The 16,570-nt window shown below is 41.9% G+C and overlaps 1 protein-coding gene across 1 annotated transcript in view; it reads right to left on the bottom strand.

The window, feature by feature from the left end:
* Window positions 1-38: 38 nt before the first annotated feature.
* Window positions 39-16,570, bottom strand: part of SLC25A43 (solute carrier family 25 member 43) — a 23,252-nt gene continuing 6,720 nt past the window's right edge. The window contains exons 2-5 of the mRNA XM_042478416.1: window positions 15,539-15,780; window positions 13,431-13,603; window positions 5,460-5,594; window positions 39-4,364 (exon numbers count right to left, since the gene is read on the bottom strand). Coding sequence (XP_042334350.1) covers window positions 4,188-4,364; window positions 5,460-5,594; window positions 13,431-13,603; window positions 15,539-15,780 — 727 coding nt within the window. The 3' untranslated portion in view covers window positions 39-4,187. The remainder of the gene's footprint in view (window positions 4,365-5,459; window positions 5,595-13,430; window positions 13,604-15,538; window positions 15,781-16,570) is intronic.

The raw sequence follows: 16,570 nt of genomic DNA, 5'->3' as shown, positions 1-16,570 counted from the left end.
TTATAGGGCTCCTCCTGGGAAGAGAGGCAGCGACGCACAAGCCCTTCCCTGGGCCCTGATTGGCTCCGACGGCAGGGAAGCAGGGAGGGAGGGACCCGAGAGAGGACTGCTGCTGCTGCTGCTGCAAAGGGAGGAAAGGAAGGAGGGAGCCCACTCTCCCCAGAGCCCAATGGCAAAGGCCCTGCCTTCATTTCCCAGCCTGGCCAGGGATCTTCTCCTGGACCCCTCCTCCATTTCAGGCACCAGGGGTCCTACTTTTCCAGACCTGCCCTCCATTTCACCAAGGCTCCCACTTTTCCAGGATTTGTCCTCTATTTCACAGGCCTCCTACTTTTCCAGGACATATCCTCCATTTCAGTGACCAGGCCTCCTACTTTTCCAGGACCTGCCCTTCCTTTCAACCTTCTTCCTAGGAGGAATGTCAAAGGGTCCTCCATTTTGAGCCAGGCTAAGTGGCAGGCATGACTAATTACTTCTAGCAGCGTTTCCTTTGGCCTTGCTGCCCTCAGTTTTTCTTGACTGTCCTACATTTTGTCCTCTGACCAGCCATGTCCTCCTTTTCCAGGACCTGCCCTCCATTTCAACCTTCTGTCAGGAGGCAGTTCCAAAAGGTCCTCCATTTTGAGAATGCTAAGAAGCATGAGCGAATATTTCTAGGAGCATATCAAGCTTTTCTTTGGTCCTGGCCTCCGTTTTTCTAGAATGTCCTATGTTTCTGCAGGGTCTTGTCCTCCATTGCATTGAGGACTCACCCTGTATAAGGTTGGATTGTGGGCAAGTGGGGAGGCTATAAGGTTGCCCAGGCTATGGCAAGAGTTGTTGCTGTTGTTGTTGTGTGCTTTCAAGATGAATCTGGGGTTTTCCTGACAAGACTGTGTTCAGCGGAGGTTTGCCTTCCCTTGAGATTGAGAGAGTGTAACTCCCAGGGCTAGTAGGTGGGTTTCAGTGGCCAAGCCAGGATTCGAACCCTGGTCTCCAGAGTTGTAGTCCAATGCTCAAACCACTAGGCCATGCTGGCTCTCTAATGGAAGGAAAATGGAAAGGGCCAGGCAAGTAGGGTGTGTGTGTGTGTGAGACACACACAGAAAGCCATGCAGGGGGTTCCTAAGAAAACCTTTGGCAGGCACACTTTGGTCCTAAAATGTCCCTCTCTGGCTGAGAGAAGCAACAACCCAATGTCCCAACAGCCACAAAGGAGCACAGAGCTCCTACATCAGTGACAGTGACGCAGGAGGAGGATTTAAGCAGAGTTATTTCATTTCACCTTTGGATGACAAAACTCCCTCTTTTGCAACCCTGAGAAAGAGATAAACGCTGTCAACTTTAATCACCACGTCATGTGTTTCCTGGAAAAGGTAAATTTAATATCAAATGCCCTTTTCACAAAATTAATCACAAACTGTTATTGCAAGGCGATTGTAAGAGCAATTTTTGACACCAGCGTAACTGTAGTGTACACAAAGACACACAAGTTTTTCAGATCCAGCTCCCTCCTCTGTGTGTTTACACACTGATGTGCTGTGTGCTAGAGGCATGGGAAAGCTGAGTATACACTTTGTCACTCTAAAAATGCAAGAGGTTCTAGGATCTCAAAGCAGATGAGACACAAGAGTCTCTGCAATACACAGTGGGCACTCATTGCCAGAACATGCTCTAGCAGGAGCCAATCCATGCAGCTGGAGTACTACTAGCATCCTATCCTCAGGTTGTACCACTTACAAATGCAAGTGAGATGGGGTTTATGTGATTAAAGGTGTACTCGAACTGGTCTGCAAACTTTAATCATTTCATGGAGGTTCTAACTTGATTTCCCTCTGTATATTTTCTTATGTGTGTTTGGATTTTCGATGCAGTGAGGCACTCCATCATGGGACATCCCACCACTCATATTTGCATCCTTAACAGTGTAGCTGCATACATACAACGTTCCTCATCTTGATGCCAGAGTTTGGAGAAATTAAATTTTTGAACTACTCCTGAATCCATGCTGTTGGTAGATTTAGGGAGTTGTAGTCCAAATACAGTGGGCCCTTGATATCCGCTGGTTTGATTCTAGGGGCTCCTGTGGATGCTAATGTTCCATTATATACAGTGGCAGTGAAATGGTGTCCCTTATATAAAATAGCAAAATCAAGGTTTGCTTTTTGGATTTTATACATTTTTGGAATATTTTCAAGCTGTGGCTAATTGTGGATTAAAAATTCCATGGATAAGGAGGTCTGACTGTAAACCTTTCCACATCTCCTCATCTTCCATCCCAGATAGGCTGAGATACAACTCCCCTTGCCCCCACTCAGCACAGTGACCATACTGCTGGACTGGGGATAATGGGAGTTGGAGCCCAGGGGATTTGGAGAGCATTGGAGTTGTTAACTATGAAATACTTAGCAGGGCTTGATTTCATAGTAAATATGTACTGGATTGCATTCTAGTAGTACAATTCTCTACATATCTATTCAGAAGCACATTCTGTTCAGTTCAAAATGTGTGCAGGATTGTTCAAGCCTAGACAGTACAGCATACAATTCTGCTTGCTAAAGTCAGCTGTAAAGGCGGAATCTATCCCTAAATATATCAGCCAGCACATTTTCCTCCTATATTGCCATCCCTTCCCACTGCAAAAGCTCTCCAAATGGTGACTCAAACCCTACCATCTTTTAAAATCTACCTATATTTTTTCTCTTAAAAATGGTGATTTATATTGTGGGAGAAATGCAGATCAAATATGTCCTCTTTGGTTTTCTTGTGCTTTTCGATTATCCACTGCATGTGCTTTTTAATTTTAAAAAACAGTTCAGTATTCCAGTGCATGCAGGCAAATACCTGACTTCCCAATTTTGGCATTATCTCTGTTGAAAGATACTGATGCAGGGCCCACTATGTTACCTCCCAATAAGAGTTGATACTCCTTTTCTGAGGAGTCTGTCGTGCTGAAGAGTATGGGATGCATCCAGTCTGTCTCCCATAGATGGATCCAGGGCTCCCAAGATCAGGAGTGGCAAAACTTTGGCCCTCCCTGATGCTTTAAACTATAGCTTCCAAAATCCCATCCTGTTGGTCATGTTGGGTGGGGCTGAGGCTAATTGTAGACCAAATGTGAATGTCCAAGGGCAATGCTTCCAGAGGTGGTGAAAGTGTGCATCTTGGGATTTTGTAGGACTGCAAATCCCAGCAGTCCTAGTTAGCACAGCCAGTGGTGAATAATGCTGGAAGCTTCGTGCCAAGATTATTTAGAGGGCTATATTCCTCCAACCCTGTATTAGAAGCTCAATACCCACCTTCTTTTAGCTGCCTCTATGGGAAATGAGTCACATGTAAAGCAGAATGAGGTAGTAGAATGGATTGCACTATTTCAGACTGCAAGTAAGGTGAAATTATATATCCAGATGCTTCTATACATTGGAAGGCACTTGGCAGTCAGCCGGCAAGGATGGAATTTTTCTCCTCAGTCTTTGCTTGAATTTGAAGCAGAAAGTTCAGTCCACAGGAAAACTACTAAAAAAACTGCAAACACCTCCAGTCCATGTAGCACCGTGCAAATGGCACAGTCAACAATATCAACGCATTCCTCTGCACATATAATTTAAGACTATAGATTTTAGGTAGTTTTAGGCCTCACATGGGGAATGTGTGGCCCTCCAAATGCTGTTGGATTTCAGCTTGCATTCTCCCTCATATCTGGCTGTGGAAGCTAGTTGATGGCAGCTGTAGTTCAAGAACATCAGGGGCCCAGTCACACTACATACTTATAGTGCTATCATTCCACTTTAACTGCCATAGTTCCATTCTAGAGAATCCTGGGGTTTGTAGTTTGGTGAGGCACTAGAGCTCTCTGGCTGAGAATTCCAAATGCCCCTCTCTAAACTGACAATCTCAGCATTCAATAGGACAGAACCATGGCAGTTCTGCTATAGTGCTATAATTGAGTACTTTGCACAGTTTGTGCACAATTATTGTACTGTGTTTGGCCCCTAGAAGGCCACACTCTCTCTTTTCCCCCCAAGGTATACCTCAACTGAAGTTGGCGAACTTCAAAGGTTTGATGGGTCATCTAATACTGTAGGATGGGTTTTATCATTCAGTGACCAGTTACATACTATTAACTCAAGTCCAGTGTCTTCCTTTCAGCTCTCCACAACGTTCCTTTAGCAATGTGACCTTTCATTACAGAAAATGCTTCCTGGGGCTTAAAAGTTTCTTTTTCCAAGGAGCTTGAATTCTTGCAACTCCTGGGGTTGTAAACTCTGATCCACACCTGGTGTTAGCTTGTAGCTTAGCGGGGAATCAATGTAACCGTTTCGATACAGGCAGACACGCTTGCAGAATTCAAAAGTGCTGAACATGACCCCAAAATAAGGGACAATCTGTTAAAAAACAAGCAAACAAACATATCTGAAATTACTCACATGTTCAGTGAGTCTCTAAACTTCAAGGTGAGAACTTTACAGAGGTGGTCCTAGTCTGTGAAAAGTAGAGCTACAACTTCTAACTGATAGATGTTTCAAATCTTTAGCAGATTAGCTGGAGGGAGTACTTTTATTGCACCAGCATGCATGTTTTACACAGAAGTAAGTCCCTTTATATTCAGTGTATGAAACCTTAAGTAAATGTGCATATGATTGCAGCCTTACAGTGCAATCCCATGCAAGTCTACTCTGAAGTAAGCACATAATGGAGCTTACTTCTATGTAAATTATATGTAAGATTGTGCTGTTACTTAACAGCAGCAAATTTTAATATGAGCTGTTTCTTAAGTGGTGTTCTTATCGTTCCAGTCAAATATCCATATCTCATGTCTAATCTGCACTGCAGGAATAAGGCCATTTGACACCGCTTTAACTCCCATGGCTCAATGCAATGGAGTTATGGGGTTTGTAGTTTTGTGATATTTAGGAGGGAAGAAGTGGTGCTCCAGATGTTTTTGGGCTACAACCCCTATGCTCCTCAGCCAGCATAGCCAATGATGACAGATGATAGGAACTATAGTCTCACCACATCTAGAGAGCCAAATGTTTCCAACCTCAATTAAAAGGAAACTCAAAGTATCCATATTTTAAAATAAACATAAAACTGTAAATAACTATATCATTGATGCTTTACAATAGAAGCAGTCTAGGTGCATCCCTCCAGATATAGTTGGACTGCAACTCCCAGCAGACCTAGCCAGCACAGTCAATGGTAAGGGATGCTGGGAATAGCAGTTCAACAGAATCTGGAGGACCACACAACTCCCATCTCCTTATTTATAAGGTCCATTAGGGTGAATTTAAGTTAATGGCCAAGTTTTATCCACACAAGGCAAATATTAGGTATGCGCAAAGTTTTTAAGGAAAAGTAGGAGCTTCATACCAGAAATGATTCAAACAAGTCATAACATGGTTACAACATTGTGTGGCTAAAACAAACATTTAAATCAGTTCTCTAAAAAGGAATAGAACAATGGTAGTTGTGGTACATACCCTCAGTAAGTTAGCAGTGAGTCCGTTCCAAAGAGCAAGCACTCCTTTTATCTTCACGGTTTGCTTAAAACAATCTATCATGCCCACAAAATGGATGTCAACCCCTCCGTTATGGGGGAGGCAAGGACTCTGAGCCTGCTCCGGAGAGAATATACAGAACCATTTCATAAGAATAGAATCCATTCCATTTAAAATAAAGAGGATCTGTTTCTGCAACTCTCAATTCCTAAAGTACCAGCAAGGAATGCTTGACCCTCCAAATGCTGTTGAACTCCAACTTCCAACAGTCATAATCTGCATCTCTAATGGTGAGGAATACTAGTGATTCTCACTCCTGCCCTAAAGATACAATTAATTCACTATGTACTTCTTCAGAAGCAGATTGTTCATGGTCCTTTTGAAGGGGATAACTTCCCAGGTAAATTTGCATAGAATCAATGCTTGGAAAAAGTATCTTTCTGCCCATGCAAGCTGGTTGATTCTAGAAATCTTAGTTTTATAAGTCACTCTAAAACTTTGTACAGTATTTTCTCCTGACAACAAAACCTCATATTGCTGGTGTTGTATGCCTTCAAGTCATTTCCCACTTATGGTACCCAAAGGCAAAATTATAATGGAGTTTTCTTGACAAGATTTTTCCAGAGGAGGTTTGCCATTTCCCTGAAGCCGAGAGCATATGACTTGCCCAAGATCTACCAAGTTCAGTGGGGCCTTTCAGCTAGGCACAAGACAGCAGAGAACAAGACGATACTCCCTCCCATTCTGTATCCAAACCCCAACTGTGGAATATCTGTACTTGCATACAGTCGGCCCTTCTTATACACGGACTTTTTATACAGGGATTCAAGCATCCACGGTTTGAAAATGTTTTTAAAAAGTATAAATTTCAAATATCAAACCTTGATTTTCCAATTTTTATAAGGGACACCATTTTGCTATGTCATTATATTTAATGGGACTTGAGCATCCATGGATTTTGTTATCCACAGGGGATCTTGGACACAAACCCCAGTGTATAACAAGGGTCCACTGTATATGTACATAATGAGATATTTTGGAGATGGAAATCTAAATACAAAATTCCTTTATGTTTCATATACAGCTTATACATATACCCTGAAGGTAATTTTATGCAATATTTTAAATAATTTTTTTCATGAAACAAAATTTGTGTACACTGAACCATCAGAAAGCAAAGGTGTTACTATCTCAGCCACTCATGAAAAAAGTTTTGGTTTTTGGAGTATTTCAGATTTTGGAATTCCAGACAAGAGAGACTCAACCTGTACAACTCTCAACTTTCCCAGGGTAGTTAGAAGCTCTGGCCTTTGAAGTGATTTAATACACATTACCATCTAAAGGTGTGTGTGTGTGTGTGTGTGTTGGAGCTGTAAAACCATTCAGTCCAGGATCTAAAATTACTTGACTGTACCACTGGCTTAGGTGCTGGACTACAACTCTAGAGACCACAATTCAATTTCCAGTTCGGCCATGAAACCCACTGGGTGACCTTGGGTGAGTCACACTCTCTCAGCCTCAGGAGAAGGTAATGGCAAATCTCCTCTGAACAAATCTTGCCATGATAGATTCACCTTAGGGTCACCATAAATTGGGAACAATTTATGAGGCACAGGACAACAACAACAAACCACTGGACTGCATATTTTGTCCATCCTATATTCTGTTGTGTAGAAGCTTCATTTACTTCTCTTGCCTGGAAATTTCACTGAACGTACTGCAGGGCTTGGAAGATTTACTTTACTCGCCTACAAGTCTCACAATCCCCCAACAAACATGGCAAGTAGTCATCCCGACCTGTGAGATTCTGGTGCTTGTAACCTAAAAGAACGCAACTCTTCCAAACTATTCATCATCGTACCCTGACAAGCTCTGAAACTGCACTCTCCTGACCCAACTGTTTGGATTTCATATAGTGAAGGAAACCACGAACTGTGGACTTCTCTCCTTCTCTCTGGATTAGTTCGCAAATAAATGTTAAGTGATATTTGCAAGGCCTGGAATGAAATGCAAAGAACTATAAGTTAAGCCATTAAGGACAGGCTTCGTTTTCTTCCCTAATTCTTCAAGTTTAGAAAGCATATGACTAAAACTTTACAGATACAAAAGAGATACCTATGTTACTGATTCTAACCAGAAAATGTTCATGCCTCCAGGAAACAAATGTTTTTTCCTACTGTGATTAGATGTGGTTTGCTCACAAGGAGTGAACTGAGGCAGAACAGACAGCCTTTACGCTGTATGCAAGCATTCACAATCACCACATCTTCCCCATGTTAAAATCATGCAAAGAGAGAACCAGCACAGCAAACAACATTTCTTGATCTGCTATTTTTTATTTGCAGTGGCTCTTTTTATTTTACATCCCTTTATTGTACGTAGGAGACAAGGCAAAGGTAAAATTCCTTACCTGTAATCTCAAGCAGGACAACTAACTTGAACAGTTGCCTTTTTGCCGCTTAATTCTGTTACACATACAAAAAGCCTGAGCCCTGATATATACATGTGTATGGAAAGCTTTCTCCCACAGCCTCTGTACTGTCCAAATCAGGCCTCAAAACACCTCATGAGAGGTGCTAAGCCTCAAGTGATCCCTTCTGTCAGATGGACGCATAGTGATAGAATATGAGAGGCTTCCACTGCAATATTATAATCTTGGCAGCTTCTGTAGGCTTGCTGAAAGATGAACCCCAAATGCATGGTTCAACTAACTAGGAAGTATCTTTGATGAGACTAGTCAGTTAAGAATAAGTTTTTTTTGTTTTCTTTTTAAATGAATGGACTGAATTAGCCACCTTTTAATAAATTAATGGATTATAATTTCAATAAATGTTTTCACCCACAATCAGGTCTGTATTTGCTTGCATCAACAGTAGGGGTGGTGAAAAGTGTGGCTTGTGGGTCCCATGCAATTCCCAAACACTTTTTTCAAGACTTCCCCAAAGCCACCCAATTTCATTTTTGAGGAAGAAAAAAATACCCCCAAAATTGCCCACATTATCACCAAATCCTACCAAAAAGGAGTGGTTTGGTTTAATTCTCAAACCTGCCTCCCCAAATTTTATTTAAGAGACACAATTTTACTATGCCATCTTATTTAATGGGACATGAACATCCAAGGATTTTATCTACAGGGGGTCCTGGAACCAAATCCCAGCAGATAGGGCCCACTGTAAATCAAAACCAAGAATTCACTTCCAGTTTTGATTTACCTTTATTTTCAGTCCATTTTGCTGTCTGGAAGAGCTAAGAGCAGCCTGCCAGGTGAAAACTGGCACCTGTCTCTGTCTTAGGCCTGTTACAGACTGCCAAATAAAGCTGCTTCGGGTCTCTTTGGAGGTATGCTATTTAAATGATGCCTGGGTCCTAAGAGTCCGGAGGTCGCGCCAAAGCCACACTCCATTCCTAAGCACTGAAGTGCGGCTTTGGTGCAGCTTCCGGATTCTTAGGGTGCATGCATCATTTAAATAGCATACTTCCAAAGAGACCCGAAGCAGCTTTATTTTGGCAGTCTGTAACAGGCCTTAGTTTCCAATCCCAGTTGAGAATTATACATTCAGGCTGGAATGAAAGCATGCATAGGCTGCATCCGTACTTCAGAAATAATCCAGTGTGACACGACTTTAACTGCCCTGGCTCAATGCTATGGAATTCTGGAAAGTGTAGTTTATTGTGGTATCAGAGCTCTCTAACAGAGATGGCTAACTGACTCACACAACTACAGTTCCCAGAATCCTATAGCACTGAGCCATGGCAGTTAGTGATGTCAAACTGGATTATTTCTGCAGTGTGGACAGTTCCATAGGGAACCTTTGGGCCTCCAGGTACACTGGCTTACAACTCTTGCTTGCCCCTGGCTAGTCAGTTGGGATTTTTAGAGCTGCAATAGAAAGCCCCCCAAATAAGCTAATTCAGCGACAATTGTTTTCCAAACCCATATGACATTCTACAATCTCTTCTGTTTATCTTTCTTCTAGATGCTTTTTCTCTTCCTAGCCACCAACGTAGCCTTATCAAAAAACCTACCAGCCAAATAGTGATTTAATGGGTCTTTTTTTTTTCCTTGTGTAAATTGCACTGGGGAAAAAAAGAGAGCTGAACATTGAGAAGCCAGCCTTTCCCACGTAATGGCAATGCCACAAATAAAATAAAATTTTAAATAAGAAACAAAACACCAAAATAAATAGAAGGGTCGAGAAGAAAGGAAATACAGTACTGTAACTAGAAAAAACATTTCATTCAAAATGAAGGCAAACATGAAATAAAATATAGGTGCAACAGACAGTGCCATCACACAAAATAGGGGAAAGAAGGTTAAAAGCTATGCACTGTTTTGAACATGAGGAAAGTAGAATTAGGAAATCTTTACTAAATAGATAATCAATAAAGACAAATGTCATATTGGACCCTTGTAAGGGAGAAGTCATCATTCTGCCAGAATAAGATTTCTTGGAAACCAAGTTCTGGGCTGGACTATTTGTCCCAGGTTTGCTAATAAGGGATTAGAGAAAAGAAGTAACAGAGGGAATTTGACTTAATCTGAAATCTAAAATAAGCACACAAAATCCTTTTGAGGGTTAGGTGAACAACAACAATAAGGGTGCCTACATACCCTAAAGGCACCAGATCCCATCTGATCTTGGAAGATAAGCAGGATCAGCCTTGGTTAGTACTTGAATGGGAGACTGCCAACAATGCCAGGTACTGTGGGCTACATTTCAGAGGAAGGAACTGGCAATACTGTTGAGGTATGGAGCAGCATTGAAAATGTTCAGACGTGGCAGAGAAGCTAATGGACACTCACTGCTCCTAACCAGGAATTGGTTGCAGCTGTGGCTCCAGACAGCAGGTGATTGTCCAAGATTGTTGCAGAGTGTGCCAAAGAGCAGCACATAGCACCTATGTAAATATGCTGTGTCATCTGGAATGATGGACAGTAATCCAGGTAACACAAGAAATTGTACAGGAAGGGGTTGAGCTAGATTGCCACATGGCAAAAGTGTATATAAGCTCAAATCATCATTGTACAGTGTGGGTTTGTAGGAGGAGGAGTTTGTCTGTGTAGCTTTGTTCTTGCATGTGTGTTTGCAACAATAATAAACAGTGCCTCTTTGGAGAAAAGCCTTGCAGCTGTATTTCCTGGCAAAGCTCCAGTCTGCCAGTTTGTCTATCTACTCACAAACTTCCAAGATTACTCTGCATTTATCTCTGCATATTTTCCCAACAAATACTACCCCTGACGATTCTTTGCCAAAACACCTCTTAAGTAATGAATGGGATTGCCATAAGTCCATAGGCGACTTGAAGGCCCATTTGCACACACATAGGATGAGTGAAATTGGACATTAAATCCTGCAATTTATAGCTGAAGCTTCACTCAAAGCATTGGGAAATCTGATCATTCGGAGATGTGCTACAACTATTATCCAAAAGTGAACCTTTGCTATAGCCTAGGATAAGGAATTTTGGGAGTTGTAGTCTCAGATTTCTTGAATGGCCATAAATTTCCCATGCTCATCCTAAAGCACTCAGAACACTTTTGTTATTGGACCTTTTAAAAGTACAACAAACAAACAGCATTCACTCCTGAATTGAGAAGTAGCAGAAATAATAGCATGTGAACCAGAGTTTGGAAAACTTTTTTTTTAAAATATTACAAATCTCTGAAACTCCTGGGAAATTCTGAGAACTATAGTCCCTCCCCACCATCCAAAAAGGAAATTTCCAAGTTCTGCTCTGAATACTTAAGTTCTGTTACACTATCAAGGCAAGTAGGTTTATCCTCCATGAATCTGTCAGATTCCCCTTTTAATTCCCTCTAAACTAGCGCCTATCGTTGCAGTGAATTCCATAAAATAGCCATTGTGTAAAGAAGTACATTCTTTTATTGTGCCAATTGATTTCATTGGGTAAATAAGACCAGACTCCAGACAATCAGTCTAAAGCCTTTTTAAAAAACATGAGAAGAGAGTCAGACTGGAAGATGAGCCCATGAGTTTACAAGAAAAGAGATTCCACTTAAACGTTAGCAAGAACTTCTTGACTGTTAGAGTTTTTCAAGAGTAGAATGGACTGTTTTAGAGGATGGTGGAATATCCTTCTTTGGGGGTTTTAAAACAGAAATTGGATGTCCATCTATTAGGAATGCTTAGGGGATTGGAGCAGATGGCCTTTGTGATTCCTTTCAACTGTATAATTCTATGGTTCTCCATTTGCCTTTCAGGTTGTTGGTGCACCAACAATAAGCAACACACCTGGTACTGACAGCAAGTCAGTAAAGACTTTTGTACACCTGTTAACCTTTCTGGATGACTGGAAAGAGAGCAGAACCTTCCACATTCTCTCCCACATCCCAAGGTCTTACATAATGTTGTTGGTCTACAGCAAACATCATCCCTAGCCAACACAGTCAACTCTCAAGGGATTATGGGAGTTGCAGAACAAAAACATCTGGAGAGCCATAGTTTCCCACCTCTGTCCTTGGCAGCGTTTGATACCACTGATCACGATAGGTTCCTAAATTGGTTATGTGAACTGGGAGCTGTAGTTATGGTGATATGGTGATTGTATGCACATTTAAGTAGCTACTACTTAAGTAGCAAATAGCTCGGGCTGCATCCTCATTGCAGAAATAATCCAGTTTGACACCACTTTAATTGCCATAACTCAATGCTATGGAATTCTGGAAAATGTACTTTTGTGAAGCATTTGGCTTTCTTTGTCAGAAAGCTCTGGTGGGATAAAAAAACTCTATAATTCCCAGAATTCCATAGAAGTGAGCCATGGCAGTTAAAGTGACATCAAACTGGATTATTTTTGCAGCACAGATACATCCTGAGTGTAGTTTTATGGCATAACTGCAAGACCAAGACCAATGGAAACTGTGTTATGGGATGTCATAGGATTCGAACCCTGGTCTTCAGAGTTGTAACCCAACACTCAACTATGCTGTCTCTCAAACCTTTATTACAGTGTTTCTGCTTCCCACACCCTGGTGCCCTCCCAACATTTTGAATAACACTCACTCATGACCACTAGCTGTGTTTACAGGTGTACAACCTAAAAAATAACATGACACAAAAGGAGAAGGGCATGGCAGTGACCTACTCAGTGATAAAAAAGCTGAGTTCCAACAGTTTAAGTCCAACTCGCACCATTGTAACTTACTAACAAAATGCTAGCTAGGTTTTTCTTTCTTTCCTTTTGGTTAACATATGAATTTAAATGTATGGAATTAAAAATTTGAAAAAAGAAGAATAAAAGAAGATCCATCAGCATTCCAATGAGAGGAGGATAGCATTATCTGAGCTTTGTTGCTGTTTGCATTCAAGTTGTTTCTTAGTTACAGGGACCCTACCACAGAGTTTTCTTGGCAAGATTTGTTCAGAGGGGGTTTGCATTGGCTTCCTCTGAGGCTGAGAGCATGTGACTTGCCCAAGGTCACCCAGTGCATTTCCATAACCTAGCCAGGATTTGAACCCTCGGCCAATGCTCAAACCATGACAACAGTCTGGTTCCTTTTTTCTGAGCTAGCAATGATTTTAGCTGAGAGAATAGTGCAACCTGGTGGCTGCAATAAACCTCTACCTTTTCTCTTTCATCACTGAAAGCCAGCTCCACCTTAGAAGGAATACAGTTGGCCCTCCACATCCACGGATTTTTTAAAATCCTTGGATCAACCATCTATGGTTTGAAAATACTAAAAATATAATTTCCAATAAGCAAACCCTGATGTTGCCGTTTTATATAAGAGACATCATGTTACTATGACATTGTATTTAATGGAACTTCAGCATCCTGGGTAAGTCAGAGGCTGCTTTAAAGGCTGGTGCAGCATGCGGCAGTGCTATAAAAACATCATCATCATCATCATCATCATCATCGTCAAGCTTTGTTTATATAGCACTGTAAATTTACACAGCGCATGCACAAAAGCAGCCCTGATTTGCATACCTGCATTTTCCTCTTGACTGATTCAAAAGGGAAGGAAAGTGTCTGTGCAACGCCAGCTGCTAGGCAGCCATTGATGAAGTTCTGCAGTGGAGTGAAGCGGAGACTGGGTTCCCCCCAGATTTTATCCAGGTGGGTGTAAACAAGAAAAGAGCCGATGGAAAATGGGATAGCACCTGTTGTGAAAGACAAACAAAAGAAATGTGCTCTTGTATGCTGGTAGATACCAACAAAGTTGATATAAACTGCTCAAACAGGTAAAGGTTGGCAAATTTACTTTTTGTACAGTGATTGATTCCAGGAATCCCCAGCAAGCATGGCCAGTAGATACATATATGGCATTTAGCAATGTACCTTGTCTATGTCTCTAACTTCAATAGTGCATTCACATATAGAGTCCATCTACCCTGTTAAAATAATGCAGTTTGACACCACTTTAAATGCTGCAGCTCCATTCTATGGATTTGTAGTTTTACAGGGTCTTTAGCCTTCTCTGCCAAAATGTGCAAGTACCTCACAAACTACCAATCCAAGGATTCTGCAGGGTTGCTGTTAAAATGATGTGAAACTGCATTATTTTACAGTACAGATGCACCATTAATCTGATCCTGAGACCATTGTAGTCTGGGAAACAGGAAAATCAGCTACATATTCTTACTTGGATATGGACTTGATAGAAGTGGTATAATAATAAAATAATAATAATAATAATAATAATAATAGTTTTTATTTGTATCTTCCCGCCTCTCCCAATGGATTGAGGCGGGATCACAACAGAGTTAAAAACACTTGTAATACTGTATTACAACATTAATTACAATTAAAACCACAGCTAAAAACATAAAACATCAATCATCAATCAATCACGGGGTCAGGTGCTCTCGGTCCGTACCAATGGTCTTCATAAAAGGTCAGGAGGATATGCGCAGCGGAAGAGCTCTGTCTTTACCGCCTTCTTGAAAATCTCCAAGGATGTAACAAGACGAGTCTCCTATGGGAGTCCATTCCATAGTCTAGGAGCAGCTATACTGAAAGCATTTTGGGAAGTGGAAACATGTTTGGATGATGGCACATCTAACAGGTTCTTCTCACTTGTTCTAAGAGTGCAGGGCGGATTGTATGGGGAGATGCGTTCCTGTAAGTAACCTGGGCCCAAGCCATGTAGGACTTTAAAGGTAATAACCAACACCTTGTACTGTGCCCAGAAGCTAACTGGGAGCCAGTGTAGCTCTTTTAAAATAGATGTTATATGGTGAAATCTCGAAGAGTTAGTGACCAACCTGGCTGCTGCGTTTTGCACTAGTTGAAGCTTCCGAACTTGATACAAGGGTAGCCCCATGTCAAGTGCATTACAGAAATCAAGATGAGAGATTACCAGAGCATGTACTACAGCTTCAAGGTCCTTTCGGTTGAGGTAGGGTCGCAGTTGGCGTATCAACCGAAGTTGGTACCAAGCACTTCTGGCCGTCGCATCCACTTGAGATGACAAACACAGAGACGGATCCAGAAGTACTCCCAAACTGCAAACTTCATCCTTCAGGGGAACTGTAACCCTGTCTAGGAGGGGAGGACAAATGTCCTTCCCCAGACCTAAGGAACCTATGGCAAGTACCTCCGTTTTCTCTGGATTCAGCCTGAGTTTGATTTTCCTCATCCAGCCCATTACTGACTCAAGGCAGGAGTTCAGAGGGGAGATGCCATCCTTAGTCACTGTAGCAGTCGGAGACATGGAGAAACATATTTGGGTGTCACCAGTGTACTGATAACACTGCGTCCCATGACTCTGGATGATCTCTCCCAACGGTTTCATGTAAATGTTAAATAGCATGGGTGACAGAATGGCGCCTTGAGGGACGCCAGATGTAAGCTCTTTCCTAGAAGAGCAACTGTCCCCCAGCCTCACCATCTGTCTTGCAATTACAGTCCCTCACTGATTTTCCTCCATGAATTATGTTCCAAACTGTTACATCCGAAGTGTGGAATCTTGGATTGTCCAGATATTTTGCCTCAACCCACTGAGCATGATAGGAGTTCTAGGTCAAAACATCTGGAGGAGCAAAGGTTCCCTACCTCTCTCTCCCAACATAGAAACATTATGTAATTATAGATACCTAATACTGACAGGGAAACGCCACGGTAAAGTGCAGCAACACCTTCCTGATGGTAAATCATATACAAAGCGTGAAGAATTCCTTTGTAGGAAGGCTCCAGTCGGTTCTGTACGATGAGTCGTGTCTTGATGACATCCGTTGGGTAAGTTGCAATGGCGGCCACCATTCCAGCAAGACTTCCTGCCATGATGGAACTCCATTGGGAGATGTGACCCAAGTCATCCACAAACAGCATGACAAATCTAGTACAAGAGACACAGGCACAGATATCAACATGGATGAAGTATGGAAAAAAACATACTTTTCACCATACTTTTGTTTGGCTCATCAGCTATTTATTATAGTGGTACTTGACACTTTGATCTGAGCAAAGAACTTGTATTTCTATGCAGATGCATATGAAATGCAGAAGTCAAAACCAGAGCAACAACAACAGGTTTTGACTTCTGCATTTCAGCAGCGAATGCATCCCGAATGAACAAGTGAGGACACATATGGCAAAGAAACGCAGGGAGCTTTTCCTGTCCATCCACTCCGCACCCACGCAAGGATTAAAAGGATAACGCTGAAGCAAAAGCTGACAGTGTTCAAGGCTTGTTGTTGTTGTTGTGTGCCTTCAAGTCATTTCCGACTTATGGTGACCCTAAGGCAACCCTATTGTAGGGTTTTCTTGGCAAGGTTCATTCAGAAGAGGTTTGCCTTTGCCATTGCCATCCTCAGAGGCTGAGAGCGTGTGACTCTCTGGCAAGGCACCACAAAATGTAGGACGTTCAAGAAAAATGTAGGGCGTTCCCCAATAAAATAAAACACTAATATCAATGTAAATCCATGGTTCTTAGTCCTGCTCAAAATGGAGGACATTTTCGACATTATTCCTCCTGGACAAAAGGTTGAAGTGGAGAACATGTCGTGGAACAGGTGGAAGCCTGGTCACCCTGAGGACAATGCACTGCAAAATGTAGGACACTCATATCAATGTAAATCCATGCTGCTTAGCCCAGCTTAAAATGGAGGACATTTTGGACATTCCTC

The sequence above is a fragment of the Sceloporus undulatus genome, chromosome 7, assembly GCF_019175285.1.
Source record: "Sceloporus undulatus isolate JIND9_A2432 ecotype Alabama chromosome 7, SceUnd_v1.1, whole genome shotgun sequence".
NCBI lineage: Eukaryota > Metazoa > Chordata > Lepidosauria > Squamata > Phrynosomatidae > Sceloporus > Sceloporus undulatus.
Note: the sequence above shows the minus strand (reverse complement) of the source record. Positions and strands in the feature narration are given on the sequence as shown.